Below are 19,220 nucleotides of genomic sequence, written 5' to 3' on the forward strand. Positions count from 1 at the left end.
TCGAATCTTGCTTCGGACTCTTCTTCATCTGAAGAGTCTTGCTCAGTCTCCCAGGCTGGAGTGCAGTGACCTGATCTTAGCTCACTGCAACCTCTGCCTCCCTGGTTGAAGCGATTCTCCTGCCTCAGCCTCCCGAGTAGGTGGGACTACAGGTGTGCGCCACCACGCACAGCTAATTTTTGTATTTTTAGTAGAGACGGGTTTCACCATGTTGGCCAGGCTGGTCTCGATCTTTTGACCTTGTGATCTGCTCGCCTCAGCCTCCCAAAGTGTTGGGATTACAGGCGTGAGCCACTGCGCCCAGCTTTTCACTTGGTTTTCTATGAAAAAGAGAAAATCTGATTGACGCTGTGGAAGATACTACACTAAAAAAAAAAAAAAAAAAAGTACTATATTTTCTAATATTATCAGTGTTTTCTCCTGAAGCTTTTGCCGCTTTTTCAAAATCTAGAAGAAACAAGGCGGTTGATTCCTTTAATTTCAGGAGCATGTAGCTTCATTTATAATAACAACAATGTTTTTGAAAAATAAATTAAACCGACAGTTTCATTTGTAGGACTGACTTTAATAACACGCCTCTACTGAACAAATGGCGACTAACTGGGGACAATGGAATTACGGTAACCGAGGTAATGGGGTCAGGGACTCACTTTCCTTCGCTGCTTGTTGGGTGGCACGGCGAGAACGCTCTGAGGAGGTTTGGTCTGTCGGCCACGCCGTAGGCCGCGATGCATTCTGGGTCCTGGCAATATGGCGTCCTCCTTGATGTGCTGATGAGATGAGTTTCCCTGTAACTCCAAACCAGAGGGCAGAGCTCCCCTGACCCAATAAGCCCTCATTGTCCGTTTTCTCCGTGGTTCCGTGTCGCCTGTTTCTCAGGACTCGTTCTCAGGCAGGAGAGAGCCTCGGGGCTGAAGGCCAGGACCAGCCAGGCCGCGCGGACCTGAGGTTGAGGAACCGGGTGCGGGCGAGCACGATGGGCCGGTCCTGGCTCTGGTTGCGGCAGCTCAGACGAGTGCGGGACCCGCAGGGCTGAGAGTGGCTGGAGGAGACCCAGGGCCCTTTGAACCCAATCCCTTGGCCGGAGACCTCGGCCCAGCGGGCGAACCGGCACCAAGAGCGGCCTGCCTGTCCTCGGAACTGCTGAGGCGTTGGAGGCCGAGAGCAGGGTCATCGTGAGGCCTGAAGTCTCTTACGCTTTTGACAGCTCCGCTCGCAGCCCCTCTGGAAACGTGCAGCCTAGGAGCAGCCAGTGGCTTGGGACTTGGGCTGGTGTGTGTCTGCGGAGCTTCTTGGGCTACCCCATTTCCTAGCGGCCCCCACCTCCCCACTTCCCGCTCAGAGTTAGCGATAAGGATCTCCGCACTCTCCATCCATTTGTTTTTCGATTTCCCGTTTTTCTGTTTCTTATTTCACCAATTCTGATACACGCTAGTTTTTAAGGCTGGAGGTTCTTGAGCGCTTGCTGCCAAGGACTCCCCCACCCCCTCCCCCACTGATGGAGTCCGAAATGCTGCAGTCGCCTCTTCTGGGCCTGGGGGAGGAAGATGAGGCTGATCTTACAGACTGGAACCTACCTTTGGCTTTTATGAAAAAGAGGCACTGTGAGAAAATTGAAGGCTCCAAATCCTTAGCTCAGAGCTGGAGGATGAAGGATCGGGTAAGTGGATTCTGAAGGCACCCCTTGAACTTAGTAGTTTCTCCAACAAAGTTTACAGCCTGAAAAGTGTCCTTGGGAAAGCGCCGACATTTCCCCCCAGCTACACGTTGTAAGTCAATTAGAAAGCAAAAGCCATTTCACACTGCGGTTTTTGGTTGAAAATGGGAAAGGCTGTTTTGATTAGTCGGTATTCACTGGGTAGTGTTAATTCAATTCTAACTAAGTTCTGATTCAGATAATAAAAGTTAAGCAAATTTGAAATACAGCATTGCGAGTATTTACATGCTCTTCGGCATACTACTTTGTTCTGTTAACACTTAGAGGAAGGGCAACATGCGATATAATGCTTATACCCACATAATTAGTCTACTTTGTAAAATTTCCAAGCTGGGTGAAGTGCAGAAGTCTGATATACTATGCTAGGAAACGAGATTACTGGAAAATGTTCAACTAGTAACGAATTAGTGCAAAGTTATTTTAAAGTTACAGTGAACTTCATTCTAGTCTTCTAAACAATTTGTCTTGAAGCTAGACTTTCCTCCTTTTATGTAGCGTCGTGTTGCTGTAACTTGGAGACAGGATTTCTTTAATCGTGAGTTAGGGTATGAGGCATTGAGTGCAGGTTTCAGGTTTTCCTCATGGTGTTGGAGTGTGGAGAGTGATTCACAAGCAGCTGGTAGGAAAGAAAACAGCTGAATTTTGTTGAATTTGTCCTTCATAAGACACCATCTATTTCCTGGTCTCAAAAGCAAAAGGGTGGTACTGCTTCTCATGTATGCACACTTGTAATTTGTCTTTTTGTAGGTTATTTTCTCCCTCTAGGCTGCTTTTATTTATTTGCACGTTTCAGTGGTATAAAAGAGGAAGTTGGTGTTACAAGGTTTGATTTCCTCTAGGCTTATGTATATGTTTATGGAATATTATTGTTTTTTAATATATGATGATGAACATGTATAAGATTACACTTCTGGGCTGGCGCAGTGGCTCACACCTGTAATCCCAGCACTTTGGGAGGCCAAGGGGGGGGTGGATCACCTGAAGTCAGGAGTTTGAGACCAGCCTGGCCAACATGGTGAAACCCTGTCTCTACTAAAAATACCAAAATTAGCCGGGCTTGGTGGCAGCTGCCTGTAATCCCAGCTACTCGAGAAGCTGAGGCTGGAGAATCGCTTAAACCTGGGAGGCAGGGGTTGCAGTGAGCTGAGACCGTGCCATTGCACTCTAGCCTAGGAGACAGAATGAGACGCTGTCTCAAAAATAAATAAATAAAGATTACACTTCTGGTAACTCTAGTCAGTCAGTAGTAAGCAGTACTTTAGTTACTGATTTGGCTTACTTCTAAAAGGTTAGAAAAATTCGTTTAATCGAAAAGCAGTTTAAGGAGTTAAATAAGTTAACATTGGGGAAGGTTGTATAAATTCTATCTTATGAATATCTTTAGTAGTAATTATATAGTTAAAAGTTTTTGTGGTAGCTATACATATATGAAAATACTTTTTTTTTTTTTTTAATTCTATGCGGAGGGCAGTTTTTTTTTTCTTTTGAAATGTGGTTCCCTCTGCTGTGTTTAATGTCACAAATTAAACATTAATTTGTGAATGATCAACATTCCCTAATAAGCTTTTCACAGGTTGTTAAGAGAAACAGAAGTTCTGTGACTCTTAGTAACTACTGAGATTGTTGCTTAGAAAGCAGCTGGGGAGAAAGTTTGCCGTATCTGTTTTTCAGTGGAGAAAATCAGCAGCTAACATCTTCAGTTGAGTTTGTGGGAGTTTGGAATCTTGTCATCTCTTCCCTCAGGTCAGACCTTGATGGACCGTTTCACACACCCTATAGGACAGAAGTTGCAAACTCAAATGATACTAAGAGTGAGAAGCTAGCATCAGTGAATGAAACAGGCCACATTTAAGAAGAATGGTGGCATAGGTTCACAGATAAAGATAAATGGCAGCTGACATTTGACACAGTGTGTGTGACAGTTTCTGGAGGGTGGGAACAGGAGCTCTCTGATGCCGTAACTGAAGGGGCAACTGGGCCTTGGCCAGGCCTCTCTCTGTCTTTGTCTTTGAGAAGCCAGCAAACTTTTATTTTTTTAAATGTGAAGTCTTCCAATTTGTAAATATTCTTACTAATTCAGATATATTACCAAACACATTGTAGTCCAACACTGTAGGCTGAACAAACCCCGTTTGTGGAGTGTTTTTCTGTTTATTTATTTATTTATTTATTTATTTATTTTTTTGAGACAGGGTCTTGCTCTGTCATCCAGGCTGGAGTACAGTGGTGAGATCACACGGCTCACTACAGCCTCGATCTCCTGGGCCCAAATGATCCTCCCACCTCAGCCTCCCCCGTAGCAAGACTATAAGTGTGCGCCACTATGCCTGGGGTTGGGAAGTCTCACTGTGTTGCGCAGGCTGGTCTTGAACTCCTGGGCTCAAGCAGTCCTCCTGCCTTGGCCTCCAAAAATGCTAGGATTATAGGCGTGAGCCAACATGCTCAGCCTGGGGTGGTTTTTTTTTTTTTGAGGTGGAGTTTTATTCTTGTTGCCCAGGCTGGAGTGCAGTGGTACGGTTTTGGCTCACTGCAACCTCCGCCCCCCGGGATCAAGCTGTTCTCCTGTCTCAGCCTCCCAAGTAGCTGGGATTACAGGCGCCTGGCTAATTTTTAAAAATATTCTTAATAGAGATGGTGTTTCACCATGTTGGCCAGGCTGATCTTGAACTCCTGACCTCAGGTCATCCACCTGCCTCAGCCTCCCAAAGTGCTGGGATTACAGGTGTGAGCCACAGCCTCTGGCCCTGGGGAATTTTTTGACCAGTGGGTTACCTACGTAAGAATCTCTGTTACCCAGGCCTCCAGACCACACTGTCTCACTGTGCTGGAGGTGGCCTCCAGTCTGGTGGAGCAGCATGACTGTAAAGTGAAATGCGTGAGTATGGTTGTTCTGTGCTAGGAGCTACATCAACTCCTTCCTGGTGGCCATTGACTGTCCTAAATGCAAGCTGAGATTTTGCTTCTCGTGACTAACGTGCAATTCCATACACTTTTATTTTGTGCATATAGTAATGATTACTCACGGGCATCCTATTTAGTGGCCTTGCGACAGATCCCTAAAGTTGACATCTTTACCAAAGCTGACTGACTGATGATTCCCAAGAAGTTTCTTTTGCTCCTCGACATCCGGCATCCTTCCAGAGCGACAGCCCGTGCCCGCTCGCAGTTGGGACACCTGCCATCTTTGTTTTCAGTCAGTCTTGGTTTTCAAATGCCACTTTTACCACATTTTGATTTCTAAGTTAATTTCTAAGTTAACTTCTAAGTTTCTAATTTTAAACCGTTAGTTTAAAATTATTATTATCAAGTTAGTTTGTTGTTTGGTTAATTCTGCTATTTATACTGAATGAGGCATGCATGCATCCATAGTGTTTTTAGCTTACAATTTTCAAATAATTAGACGTATATGAATTGTAGTTCAGAATGAATCATTCACAGACCTTTGGCTAAAACAGATATGTATATATCTCCCATATTTGTGTTTTTGGCTCACTGCAACCTCCGCCTCCTGGGTTCAAGCAATTCTCCTGCCTCTGCCTCCTGAGTAGCTGGGATTACAGGCGCCCGCCACCAGGCCCGGCTAATTTTTTTTGTATTTTTATTAGAGACAGGGTTTCACCATGTTGGCCAGGCTGGTCTCAAACTCCTGACCTCAGGTGATCCACCCACCTTGGCCTCGCGAAGTGCTGAGATTACAGGTGTGAGCCACCGCGCCTGGTCTAACTGTGATACTTGATAGTTATCACAGAGTTCGTTTTCCTACTGGAAAGTGGGTAGTGGGAATAAGTGGTCTCAGATGACTCTTTTGCCTGGAATATGTGGGATGGAATCAGGGATGCTTGAGAGCTGTTGCTCTGAAAGTGTTGACAGACATGCTATGTCGACACACATGTAGACTGGCAGACATACTGTCTACATGCAGGTAGCACCCCTGGCAGACATGTTCTGTGTACATGTGTGTGGGGTCATTGGCAGACACACTATTTCCATGCATGTGGAGGACCACTGACAGGCATGCTGTGTCTACATGTGTAGGGGATGTAACAATAAGATGAAGAAGACTATTCTGTAAACCATTCTCTAGGCTCAGTTGCATTGCTCTGTAGCTGCATAGGTCATGGAGGAAGCAGAGTAGATCTGTTCAGCTAATACACGGACTGCTAAAGGTTTAGGCAGCCTTTTCCGCAAGGGTAATAGCGATCCTTCATAATCCTACGCTATCCCCTCTGCTTTCCTCGCCTCACGTCCTCTCCACGTTCCAACTGCACCCTGTTCCACTCCGCTGAGACTGCTCTCCACATGGCCCCGGTTTGTTGCTAAATCGAAAGTTCTCTTCTCTGTCCTATCTCACCTTTCAGCAGCATCCCACAATGTGGACCATCGCCTCCTCATAAAGCTCTTCCCTCCCTTGCTTCTGTGCCTTCACGAAACTTGGATTTTCCTCTTAGGTCACTAGTTGTTCCTTCTCAGACTCCTTTGCTACCCGACACCTAAATGCAGGGGCACCCCAGAAATTGATCTCGGACTCCATTCTCTGTTCTGGGTGTGCCCCTCCCTAGCAGATATCATCGGGGCCCAGGATTTTAAATACTGTCTACACGCCAGTGATGCTTAAACCCCCAATCTTTTTTTTTTTTTTTTTTTTTTTGGAGACAGAGTCTTGCTCTGTTGCCCATGCTGGAGTGCAGTGGCCGGATCTCAGCTCACTGCAAGCTCCGCCTCCCGGGTTCATGCCATTCTCCTGCCTCAGCCTCCCGAGTAGCTGGGACTACAGGCGCCTGCCACCTTGCCCGGCTAGTTTTTTTGTATTTTTTAGTAGAGACGGGGTTTCACTGTGTTAGCCAGGATGGTCTCGATCTCCTGACCTCGTGATCCGCCCGTCTCGGCCTCCCAAAGTGCTGGGATTACAGGCTTGAGCCACCGCGCCTGGCCTAAACCCCCAATCTTTAGTTCTGATCAGGCCTGAAATTTCTGTCTTCGATGCCTACCTATTGCCTGCTTTTTCTTAGTCTTCTCCATCACCACTTGCCACAACCACCATCCACTCAGTTGTTCAAGCTGTAAGTTTAGAGTTTATCCTTAATTATTTCCTCTCCCTCTCTTTATCGCTGCATCCAATTCATTAGAACCCATCAGCGTTACTTCCAAAGCATGTCTTACATTGGCCTGCTTCATTTTGTCTCCACTGCTGCAGCCCCAGTTCAGGCAGCCGCTGTCTCTTGTTTGGGTACTCCATTCGTGTCCTGACTGGTCTCCCTATGTCCATTCTTGCCCTAAAACCAGTTTTTCACATAGCAGTCAGAGGAATCTTTTATTTTTATTTATTTTGAAATGGAGTCTCTCCCTGTCACTTAGGCTGGAGGACAGTGGCATGATCTCGGCTCGCTGCAACCTCCGCCTCCCGAGTTCAAGAGATTCTCGTGCCTCAGCCTCCCGAGTAGCTGGGACTACCAGTGCATGACACCACGCCCGTCTAATTTTTTGTATTTTTCGTAGAGATGGGATTTCACCATGTCGGCCAGGCTAGTCTTGAACTCCTGAGCTCAAGTGATCCTCCCACCTCGGCCTCCCAAAGTGCTGGATTACAGGCATGAGCCATCACAGCTGGCCAGAGGGATTTTTTGAAAGTGTGAATCAGATTCTGTTACTTCCTTACTGGTGGTCTCCATTGGCTTTCTCTGTGCTTAAAGTAGAACGCAGACTCCTCTTGCTGGTTCACAAAGCCTTCATGATTTGGCCTCTGCCTGCCTTTTCTGCCTCTTGGATAGAAACTCCTGGAATGCTTTTCTCTCTGATCTTTGCACACCTAGCTCCTTCTCGTCGTTCATACTTAGCATCTAGGTCCCTTCCTCAGAGAGGCCCACCATCACCCCATCTGTAGCAGCCACCCTATCACTCAGAATCCCTCATGATGGCTCTTTATTTCTCTGATGTTTTTCTCCCGACTTCCTCCTGGAGATGTGAGCGTTTCATCATAAAGCAAGGACCTAGTCTAGTCTGTGCTAGTCCATAGGACAGTGCTTGGCACATAGTAGGGCTTCAATAAAACTATACTGATACAAAATTGATAGTTTACAAAGGGTTTCCACATACGTTATCTTTAAGGCTCAACAGCATCATAAATTACCTAGGGATCATTATCTCCATATTACTGATGGGGTAACTGAGGTTTTAACTGAATGGCCTGCCTAATGTTACGTAAGTAACGTGGCTAGCAGTGAGAGGACATGGAACCTGTCCAGAGGGAGAAACAAAGTTTAGTTCAAAATAAAACAAAACAAAACTGTATCATAATGTCTCAACTGAAAAATTTATGTTAGGAGGTCATGGGGTCTAAAATAGCAGACCAGCAGACCAACACTGGGCAGACAGAGAATGATGCTCAGTCTGCTCACAGCATGTGCCCTGTGCGCTGGGGCTTCCCCTAGACTGTTGGAGGGATCCACAAGGTCAAAACTGTTTTCATAATAATGGAACACTGTTGGCCTTTTCCACTCTGTTGATATCTGCACTGACAGTGCTAAAGTGACGAATCAAGACAGCAGTGCCCAGATGTACTCATAGTTCCTGATTTCTTTGCCATGCACATGGAGAGAATGTTCTTGCTAATAAAGCAGTGAAAATGATGACTTTTACTAAATCTTGGCTCTTGAGCACACATCTTTTTCAGACTGTGTGTGCTGCTGCTTCTGCTGCAGGCAAAGCCCAGTGGCTGCCTGGAGGAGGAGCATCTGTTGCCCTCATGGACACAGCATGCCCCAATGGAATCACCGACAGGCCACCTCTGGATGTTCAGGCCTGTGTACTTGGCAGACGTGTTTCTGAAAATGAACTTAGTGAGCTATCACTTCAAGGAATACAACTGACAGTATTTGTTGCCAGTCATGAAATTTGAACCTTCAAGTGAAAATTGGTTTTGGAAAACTTGTACCTGCTGCTGTGAGCTTGGCAGCTTCCCAAGACTTAAAGATGTTTCCGTGAGATCCATAGTGATATTAATGAATGGAATTAATGTTGTAGAATGAAATGTGCCCACATTTGGAACATTAGCATAATTCAGTGAACCAGTATTTCCAGGTGACCAATCCATGATATTAGAAAATCATCCATGGGTAAAAGATCCATTCAACGTTAGACCAGTGGATTTTAATGTAATAGGGTACAAAAAGTTCACCAGTGGATAGGTGTTTTTGGTTTTGTTTTTTTTGAGATGGAATCTTGCTCTGTTGCCCAGGTTGGAGTGCAGTGGTGTGATCTCGGCTCAGGCCCTCCTATTGCTCCAGATTTCTAGCGCGTGTCCAGAGGCAGATGCACCACCACCCACCCAGTAGCTCTTGTGCTGGGAGTGGAGGAGCACCCAGTCTGTCTGAAGGAACGTCCACTCTGTCTGGCGAGGAGGAGGTGGCCAGAGGTTCAGCCAAGGTGGATAGCTCATGGGTAATATCCTGTCTCTCCAGGGCCCTGCTGCCTAGATAGACTGACAGACACGGTAGCACCAAATTATAATACACAGGTATAGGTGTCAATCATAGTAATTACTGGTGAGAATGACATTATTATTGGGAGCATCTTGATTTAGTATTAAATAAGTAAATCATTTGCATTGAACTGCATTTATGAAAGAAATCATTCACATTGACCAGCATTAAACTCCCAGCAGCCAGTGACTTCATGTAGTTGGTGATGGGGAACTGCCCCAGGATTCCAGCTCGGGAGTTGTTGTGCATCCATTTGTGTTTTGAAATACCTTACTGGCTATGGATGGAGTGGGGCGATTGGAGAGGGGCGAGGCTGGAGGTGGGAGCACCAAGTGGAGAGGAGTTGTGCTAATCCAGGTGAGAAACCCTGGGGGTTGGGCTTGGTGGCTCACACTTGTAATTCCAGCACTTTGGGAGGCTGAGCTGGGAGGACATAAAAATTTTTTTTTTTTTAATCTAGATAGATACTTTCTTTGTGGTTCCCGAGACTCACATGAAACACTCACACGAGTGCTTGTGTGATTGTAAGGGCAGTGGCCACCATCAGGGCCTCCTGTTTCTCCAGAAGTCCGTCTCACCCCTCTCTGATCCCTCTACTGCATCCACAGACAACAAGATCTTTCTAAACACAAACGTATGCACAACAATTCCTTGGCTGGGATTCTGGAGCAGCTCCCCGTCACCAACGACATGCTGAGCCCAGGAATTTGAGACCAGCCTAGGCAACAAAGTGAGGCCCTGTCTCTACAAAAAGTAAAACATAAGCCGGACGTGGTGGTGCACACCTGTGGTCCCAGCAACTCAGGAGGCTGAGGCGGTAGGCTCGCTTGAGCCTGGGAGGTGGAGGCTGCAGTAGCAAGCTATGATTGCGCTGCTGCACTCCAGCCTGAGTAATAGAGTGAGACCCTGCTTCAATAAAAACAGCAAAAAAAGAAACGTTGGGAGCCACAGAAGAGGCAGCTGCAGTAGGAATGGGCACTAGAGCGTGGATCCTACTGATTTAAAGAAGGTAGAAATAGAGTGTGAAGTGGGTAGGTTCCAGTGGGCGGAGTTTGTGGGTCTAGTGTGGACCGGCTGGCTGGTACAGTTCCGCTCTTTTTATTTGCTCTTGAAGTGGATATACTTTTCATTAGTGAGTCTCATGCGAGTTTCAGGAGCCACAGAGAGACCATCTGCCTAGATTAAAAAAAGAAAACTTAAAACATGCTGGCCGGGCGCGGTGGCTCACACCTGTAATCCCAGCACTTTGGGAGGCTGAGGCAGGCGGATCACCTGAGGTCAGGAGTTTGAGACCAACCTGGCCAGCATGGTGAAACCCCGTCTCTACTAAAAATAACAAAAAATGAGCCGGGCATGGTGGTGGGTGCCTGTAATCTCAGCTACTTGGGAGGCTGAGGCAGGAGAATAGCTTGAACCCGGGAGGTGGCGGTTACAGTGAGCCAAGATCTTGCCACTGCACTCCAGCCCGGGTGACGGAGTGAAACTCTGTCTCATTGTTTCGTTCTGAAGAGCTGTGGAAGAGTCTTGAAATGGATACGAACGGGCTGGGCGCGGTGGCTCAAGCCTGTAATCCCAGCACTTTGGGAGGCCGAGACGGGCGGATCACGAGGTCAGGAGATCGAGACCATCCTGGCTAACATGGTGAAACCCCGTCTCTACTAAAAATACAAAAATCTAGCCGGGCGTGGTGACGGGCGCCTGTAGTCCCAGCTACTCGGGAGGCTGAGGCAGGAGAATGGCGTGAACCCGGGAGGCAGAGCTTCCAGTGAGCTGAGATCCGGCCACTGTACTCCAGCCCGAGCGACAGAGCAAGACTCCATCTCAAAAAAAAAAAAAAAAAAAAAGAAATGGATACGAACATTTCCTCCTCATTATCACCCTGTGGAGTTCTAGAGCTAGAGTTTTAACAAGATAGCATGTGGATTACACACAGGAGCTGTCCTCCAGGTTTCTGACTCTATCCTCCTCGTATTCAAATGACTTTAAAAAGGAATTTTGGAGGCTAAGGTGGGAGGATCACTTGAGGACAGGAGTTCAAGACCAGTCTGGTCAACATGGTGAAACCCCCGTCTCTACCAAAAATATAAAAATTAGTCAGGCGTGGTGGTGGACGCCTGTTATCCCAACTACTTGGGAGACTGAGGTATGAGAATCGCTTGAACCCGGGAGGTGGAGGTTGCAGTGAGCCAAGATCATGCCACTGCATTCCAGCCTGGGCGACAGAGCAAGACTTTGTCTCAAAATCAATCAGTCAATCAATCAATCAGTACAAAAATAAAAAGGTATTTTGGTCATCTACAATACTTGTTTCAGGAGAGCTGAAGTTTGATACCTTTTCTAAAGTCTAAATATATGGAAAATGGCCGGGCACAGTGGCTCACGCCTGTAATCTCAGCACTTTGGGAGGCCAAGGAGGGCAGATCACTTGAGGTCAGGAGTTCGAGACCAGCCTGGCCAACATGGTGAAACCCTGTTTCTACTAAAAATCCAAAACTCAGCCGGGCGTGGTGGCAGATACCTGTAATCCCAGCTCCTCTGGAGGTTGAGGCAGGAGAATCACTTGAACCCTGGAGGCAGAGGTTGCAGTGAGCCGAGATTGTGCCACTGCACTCCAGTCTGGGTGACAGAGCGAGACTTTGTCTCAAAAAATAATAATAAATAAGTACATAAATATATGGAAAATGCCATTCCAGTAAATATTTGTCATTATAAAGCAATGCTTTAACTGTGTTCTAGACTGGGCACAGTGGCTCATGCCTGTAATCCCAGCACTTTGGGAGGCTGAGGCAGGTGGATTATTTGAGCTCAGGAGTTTGAGACCAGACTGGGCAATGTGGTGAAACTCTGGCTCTACAAAATACGAAAAATTAGCCGGGCGTGGTGGCGTGCGCCTGTGGTCGCAGCTACTCGGATAGCTGAGTCAAGGGGATGGTTTGAGTCAGGGAGGTCGAGGCTGCAGTGAGCTATGATCGTGTCACTGCCCTCCAGCCTGGGTGACAGAGCTAGACCCTGTCTCAAAAAAAACCCCTGAAACCTTTAAACTTGTCACGTACTGGTAGGTGTGACTCTGCAGAGAATTTTCATGCCTTTAGAGGCAGAACAGGAAACAGCTGAAGAGGAGACAGTCCCTAATAACAAGTTTGAATTTTACCCAGCTGTCGGTATATTTTTCAGGTGCGTTTATTGTTCTTGACTAGTACTTTTTGTATTTTAAAATGTTGATGTAATTTCAAACCGACAGAAAATCTGTAAGAATAGTATCATGAGCGTCCCTATAGCCTTTGCCCAGGTTCCCAGATTGTTTACGTCTCACCTTGTTTACTGTCGCCCTCCATTTGCATATTCAGACTGAGTTGGAGATGCTGTCCCCCTTCTACTCCTAAACACGGTGTCTGTCTCCGCAGAGGAGGCCGTTTTCTTACGTAAGCACAGTGCCCTCGTGAGAGTCAGGACGTGTATTGTGAATATGTGCTCCCGGCTCTCTAGTGCAGAAGGTCAGGTGTTGCTGCCTGCACAGCACTGTCTTCATTATGCCCCGCCCGTCACCCAGGATCATGCGTTGCATTTGGTGGTTGTGTCTGTGTAGCCCTACCTTCATCTAAAGGAGTCTCTCAGTCTGTTTTAGACTTTCTTGACCTTGATTTTTTTTAATTGTGGTGAATTTACCATCTCGACCATCTTTCAGCACACAGTTCAGTGGCAGTAAGCACACCCCCATGCTCGTGCAGCCGCTACCAGCAGCCATCTCCAGAAGCTTTCCATCTTCCCAGACTGAAACTGTCTCCATTAAACACCAACTCCCCATTCCCCTTCCCCAGCCCTCGGTAACAGCTCTTCTATTTTCTGTCTCTGTGAACTTGCTGGCCTTGCATGTTGTAGATTGTCCTGACTTTGAGCTGCCTCGTCTCTCCTCATCGTCATACTGAGGTGGGGCATTTGGGGGTAATGATGTGTCTTTTTCCGTGAATCCCATCAGGAGCACACGGCGGTGCTTCGTCCTGGTGCTGTCATGCTCATTTGACCCGTTACCATCAAGCCCTTTCTTGCTGAGTGGCCACCTCGTGGCTGATGCTGCCGTTTTGTCATACCTGCTTAGGAGCACGTCCTGGCTTTCCAGCACAGCCAGAGGGCCCAAGCTCACTCCGTGCCCTCGCTGCCCCAGTCCTGGAATTAGCCTTTCTCCAAGGAGCCTGGTTCCTGTTAGTGGCGAATGGCATTGAGAAGCCAAGAACATGTGCATTTAAGAGCTGGGGCTGTGTGCCAGGCCCTTGGTATGGCATGCGTCTCCTGTTGGTTGGCCCTCTGAGCAGGGGAGAGGATGGCACTCTCTGTGTCTCGTTTACCTCTGTTTCTCTGTGTATGCTGGAAACTATGGATGTGCAGAGAGAGCTCCAGTCCAGCTCCTCACCATGATCTGTTCTGCCCTTCCCGCTTTTCCTGCTACCACTCCCTCCCCAGCCATGGGAAACCAGCTCCATCGTCCTCATTTAATCACCGGCTCAAACCTGGAATGCACAGAAGAGAGCCTCCAAATGGCCAACCCTGGCCACTTGGGAAAGCAGTGCTACAAGAGGTTGGCTTCAGTGTTTTCTGAGGTAAACGTTACCTATGGTGAAATGCACAGACCCCAGCTATCTGAACAATCGACTCATGCTGTCTAAAAGTAAGTGTCAGCATTAGTCAGTGTTTTGTGGTCGTGGCCCTGTAGGAATTTACATCTTATTAGAGAAAACAACATCCTTATAGGCAGCTGAGTAAAAGCACAGTGCAGTCATGATCTGCCCTTGAGTAACAAGGTAGCGATTTCAGGAATTCTGCTGCTGGCCATTGAGATGGTGCCTGTTCTGTACCAGAGACTTGGCTGAGCGCCTTGCAGGATGGACTGTGGAGTCCATGGTGGCTGAGACGAAGATCTGTGTACTCAGGTGGAGCGGTTGGGGGAGCAGGGCGGAGGATGGACAATGAATTCACAAATGACTGATTTATAGAATTTAGTCATTCAGCTACTATCATCGAGCCCCTTCTCTGTGCCGGGCACTGGGCTAAGTGCTGCAGATACCGTGGGGAGTCATTCTGGCATTGAAGGTGTTTTCCAGTCTATCAGGGCAGATGGATGACAGTGCAGGAGGCAGGGTGTGAGGTGGTGGCGGCTGGATGGGCCGGACAGAGACAGGCCTCCTGGAGGTGGGAGCTCTAAGCCAGTAGCTGAAACAGAACGGAGGGGAGAGGGCGGAAGGTTCAGCTGGAGGAACCGGGATGTGCAGGAGCTGAGAGGTGAGTGAGGGGGGTCTTCAGGGAAACGCTGTTGGGGGTCCTCCTGCGAGGGGCCTTCCCTCGCGCTGTGGGAGCCGGCTCATGCCCGCCTGGTGCCCAGTGCCTGCCATTCCCTTCCCACACTGCCACTCCCCAACACTTGGCTACGTGTTTGTTTTGTCTCCCCACTAGCATGTTGTATAGAGAACAGGGACTCTGTTCACCACTGTGTCCAAGGCTGTTCCCGGGGCGACTGGCAGTCAATAGGTGATCAATAACTGTTTGTTGAGTCAAGGAAGGGAGCAGAGACCCTGAGAAGAGAAGAATTAAGACACCTGTGAACCGGCGGGCTGGGTAGGACAGATCCTGGCCGGCTTATCAGGCCACAGGAATTTGGATTTTATCTTAAGGACAAGTAAGAAAGCTTTTAAAGCAGGGTGGTGACATGTTCAGAATGGCATTTTATTTTATTTTTATTTTTAATTTTTTTTGAGACAGGGTCTCACTGTTACTCAGGCTGGAGTGCAATGGCGCAGTCACCGCTTACTGCAGCCTCGACCTCCCTGGTCTCAGGTGATTCTCCTGCCTCAGCCTTCTGAGTATCTGGGACTACAGGCATGTGCCACCATGCCTGAGTAATTTTTGTATTTTTTTGTAGAAACAGGGTTTCACCATATTGGTCAGGCTGGTCTTGAACTCCTGGGCTCGAGTGATCCACCACCTCAGCCTCCCAAAGTGCTGGGATTACAGATGTGAGCCCCCGCGCCCAGCCCAGGGGATGGCATTTGACAAAGATCCCTGTGGCTGCAGATTGGGGTGTGTGAGTATGTGTATATGTGTCTGAGTGTGTACATGTGTTTATGTGTGTGTGACTGTATGTGTGACTGTATACCTGTGTGTATGTATGAATATGTATGTGTCTGAGTCTGTATATGTGTGAGTGTACATATGCTTATGTGTATGCATGTGTGTTGATGTCTGTGTGTGTGTATGTGTGTACGTGTTTATGCGTGTGTATTTATGTGTCAGCGCGTGTGTATTTGTGAGTATATGTGTGTGTGAGGGAGGAGCATGGTGTGGGGTGGGGAGGCTCTTGAGGGTAGGAGGAGATGAGGGTCTGGTGGCAGCTCGGGCTGGGAGTGACAGGCCTGGCAGCCGCAAGAGCCCCTGGAAGCAGAATTGAGACCCTTGGTGGCTGCTTGGGTGCAGGAGGAGGTAGGGTGACACTCAGCCTCCTAGTTGGATGTAGGAGAGAAAAGCAAGATACACCGGGCATTTGGAAAGCCAAAGAACACGTGTTTGCTTGTGAGACCGTACAGAATGTTTTGCTGGGATGTGTTGAAATTGTTGCCTGAAACGATGGTTGATCTTGTGCCCTCGATGTCTGGCCGTCATTTGCCCCTGCTACCCCTCGCTCCCCTGCTTGGGGGCTGGGTGGTCTTGACAGTTTCCCCAGTACACAGTGAGCATCTTTTAGTTTGATGTTTTCTTGGAGAGCTGTTTATTTTATCCTTAAAAGTAGATCAGACAAGGCCAGGCGTGGTGGCTCACACCTGTAATCCCAGCACTTTGGGAGGCCGAGGCGGGTGGATCACTTGAAGTCAGGAGTTCGAGACTAGCCTGGCCAACATGGTGAAACCCCATCTCTACTAAAAATACAGAAGTTACCTGGGTGTGGTGGTGCACACCTGTAATCCCAGCTACTCAGGAGGCTGAGGTAGGAGAATGGCTTGAACCTGGGAGGCAGAGATTGCAGTGAGCCGAGATTGCACCCCTGCACTCCAGCCTGGGCAACAGAGCAAGACTCTGTCTCAAAACAAAAAACAAGGGCCTGGGCAACAGAACAAGACTATCTCAAAACGAAAAACAAGGTAGATCGGACAAGCAGTTTAAAGATATATCGAAACAAAAGTACTGCCAAAAAGTTAAATCAGATTTTTCCTGGATTTTCTGTAAGTCCTTGCTAAGGTCCAGATGTAGTTTTCAGCTAGGTGTGACCATCGCCTGCCTTGTCGCCGATGTCTTGAAGATGCTTCATGTTGGCACATGTGGCTTCATTGGGTGGGCTACCATCCTGCATCAATAGTGGGTGGTTTCGATGGTTCCTGGTCTGTTGCTGGTCTGGCCTGGCAGAGCTTGGGTCAGCCCCGCAGTTTGGCCTCAGGGCTCAGGCTCCAGAGAATGCTGTGCAGCCTTTTACTTCATACACACAGCTCTGTTCACCAAGATGTGTTTTTACTGGGTCAGCCGGCGTGAATGTTTTCCCTGAAGAGTTTTTAATTTTTTTTTTTTTTTTTTTTTTTTTTGAGACGGAGTCTCGCTCTGTCGCCCGGGCTGGAGTGCAGTGGCCGGATCTCAGCTCACTGCAAGCTCCGCCTCCCGGGTTTACGCCATTCTCCTGCCTCAGCCTCCCCAGTAGCTGGGACTACAGGCGCCCGCCACCTCGCCCGGCTAGTTTTTTGTATTTTTTAGTAGAGACGGGGTTTCACCATGTTAGCCAGGATGGTCTCGATCTCCTGACCTCGTGATCCGCCCGTCTCGGCCTCCCAAAGTGCTGGGATTACAGGCTTGAGCCACCGCGCCTGGCCATTAATTTTTTTTTTTTAATTTTTTTGAGACAGGGCCTTGCTCTGTCACCGAGACTGGAGTGCAGGGGTGCAATCATAGCTCACTGCAGCCTTGAATTCCTGGGCTCAAGCACTTCTGCCACCTCAGCCTTCAGAGTATCTGGGACCACAGGTGCACACAACCACCAGCCTGGTCTCAAACTCTTGGCTTCCAGTGATCCTCCCTCCTCAGCCTCACAAAGTGCCGGGTTTACAGGCGTGAGCAACTGTGCCTGGCTCCTGAAGAATTTTTGTTCTTTAAATAAAACTTTAGACTGAAAATGGCCTTCATAGTTGAAAAACATTTTAACATTTTTTTTTTTTTTAAATTTGGAGTAACCCACTTCCTTGAAAACTTGTTTTTATTCCTTCAGATTACAAAAATAACACATATCAGTATAAAATGTTTAGAACAACCTATGGAAAAACATAACAATGGAAGGAAAATTACATAAAATCCCACTACGCCCCTTGCTATGGTTTGAATGTTTGTGTACCTCCAAAATTCATGTTGGAATTTAAGTCCCGAGTGACACAGAAGAGAGGGGGCCAGGCCAGGCCCAGTGGCTCACGCCTGTAATCACAGCACTTTGGGAGGTCAAAGCGGGCAGATCACTGGAGGTCAGGAGTTCGAGACCAGCCTGGCCAACATGGTGAAACCCTGTCTCTACTAAAAATACAATAATTAGCTGGGCATGGTGGCACGTGCCTGTAGTCCCAGCGACTTGGGAGGCTGGGGCAGAAGAATCGCTTGAACCCAGGAGGCGGAGGTTGCAGTGAGCTGAGATCGCACCACTGCACTCCAGCCTGGGCGATTGAGACTCCGTCTCAAAAAAAAAAAAGAAAAAAGGGGCCGGGCGCGGTGGCTCAAGCCTGTAATCCTAGCACTTTGGGAGGCCGAGACGGGCGGATCACAAGGTCAGGAGATCGAGACCATCTTGGCTAACACGGTGAAACCCCGTCTCTACTAAAAATACAAAAAAAAAAAAAAAAAAAAAAAAACTTAGCCGGGCGAGGTGGCGGGCGCCTGTAGTCCCAGCTCCTCAGGAGGCTGAGGCAGGAGAATGGCGGGAACCCGGGAGGCAGAGCTTGCAGTGAGCTGAGACCCGGCCACTGCACTCCAGCCCGGGTGACAGAGTGAGACTCCGTCTCACCAAAAAAAAAAAAAAAGAAAAAAGAAGGGTCTTTGGAGGTGATGAGGCCACAGGGCTGTGCCCTTTGGGTGGGATGGGTGCCTCTGAAAGGCGTGGAGGGCACTAGCTGGGCCCTTTTCGCCCCTGCCTCGCTCCAAGTGAGGACGCAGCACAAAGGTGCCGTCTCTGAAGCCTAGAGCAGCCCTCACTAGACGCCCAGATGCTGACACTTCGATTGTGAACTTCTCAACCTCTAGAACTGTGAGAAGCACATTCCTGCTGCTTATGAATCACCCAGTCTTGGGTATTTTTGTTGTAGCAGTAGGGAAAGACCAAGAGACCGCTGCTGATAACTTGGTGTCCTCTTCTCTGTCATGCAGGCCTGAGCTGGACCGTGAGAGGCGGGAAGGGTTTGGCTGGTTGGTGTGGAGGGAAGGAAGGTGTGTAGACGGGGCCCAGCCTAAGTGGTAGGAAGGCCTTTTGGAAGTAGAAGCACAGTAGGAGATGGCACTCATATCTGTGTTAGGCTTCAATACAATTTGCTAAAAAATAAGTTAAGGCCAGGCGTGATGGCTCACGCCTGTAATCCCAGCACTTTGGGAGGCCGAGGTGGGTGGATCACCTGAGGTCGGGCGTTCAAGACCAGCCTGTTCGACATGGTGAAACCCCGTCTCTACCAAAATACAAAAATTAGCCAGTGTGGTGGCGGGCACCTGTAATCCCAGCTACTCGGGAGGCTGGGGCAGGAGAATTGCTTGAACCTGGGAGGCGGGGGTTGCAGTGAGCTGAAATCACACCACTGTACTCCAGCCTGGGTGACAGAGTGAGACTCCTTCTCAAAAAAAAAAAAAAAAAAAAAAAGCCAGATGTGGGGGTGGCGCCTATGGTCCCAGCTACTCGGGACGCTAAGGTGGGAGGATCACCTGAGCCCAGGGAGACTGAGGCTGCAATGAGCTGTGATTGTACCACTGTGCTTCAGCCTGGGCAACAGAGCGAGACCCTGTCTCGAAAATAAATAAATAATTAAAAAGGC

At 48.2% G+C, this 19,220-nt stretch overlaps 1 protein-coding gene across 2 annotated transcripts in view; it reads left to right on the plus strand.

Annotated features, from left to right (window-relative positions):
- Positions 1-720: 720 nt before the first annotated feature.
- Positions 721-19,220, plus strand: part of RPTOR (regulatory associated protein of MTOR complex 1) — a 399,056-nt gene continuing 380,556 nt past the window's right edge. The window contains exon 1 of one of the 2 annotated variants that reach the window (XM_026455870.1): positions 721-1,660. Coding sequence is in view for 1 of the 2 variants with exons in the window: in XM_026455869.2 (XP_026311654.1) it covers positions 1,499-1,660 (162 nt within the window). In the remaining variant the exon portion in view is untranslated. The remainder of the gene's footprint in view (positions 1,661-19,220) is intronic. The other variant, XM_026455869.2, reaches the window with a different exon arrangement.

This window comes from Piliocolobus tephrosceles, chromosome 16, assembly GCF_002776525.5.
Source record: "Piliocolobus tephrosceles isolate RC106 chromosome 16, ASM277652v3, whole genome shotgun sequence".
NCBI lineage: Eukaryota > Metazoa > Chordata > Mammalia > Primates > Cercopithecidae > Piliocolobus > Piliocolobus tephrosceles.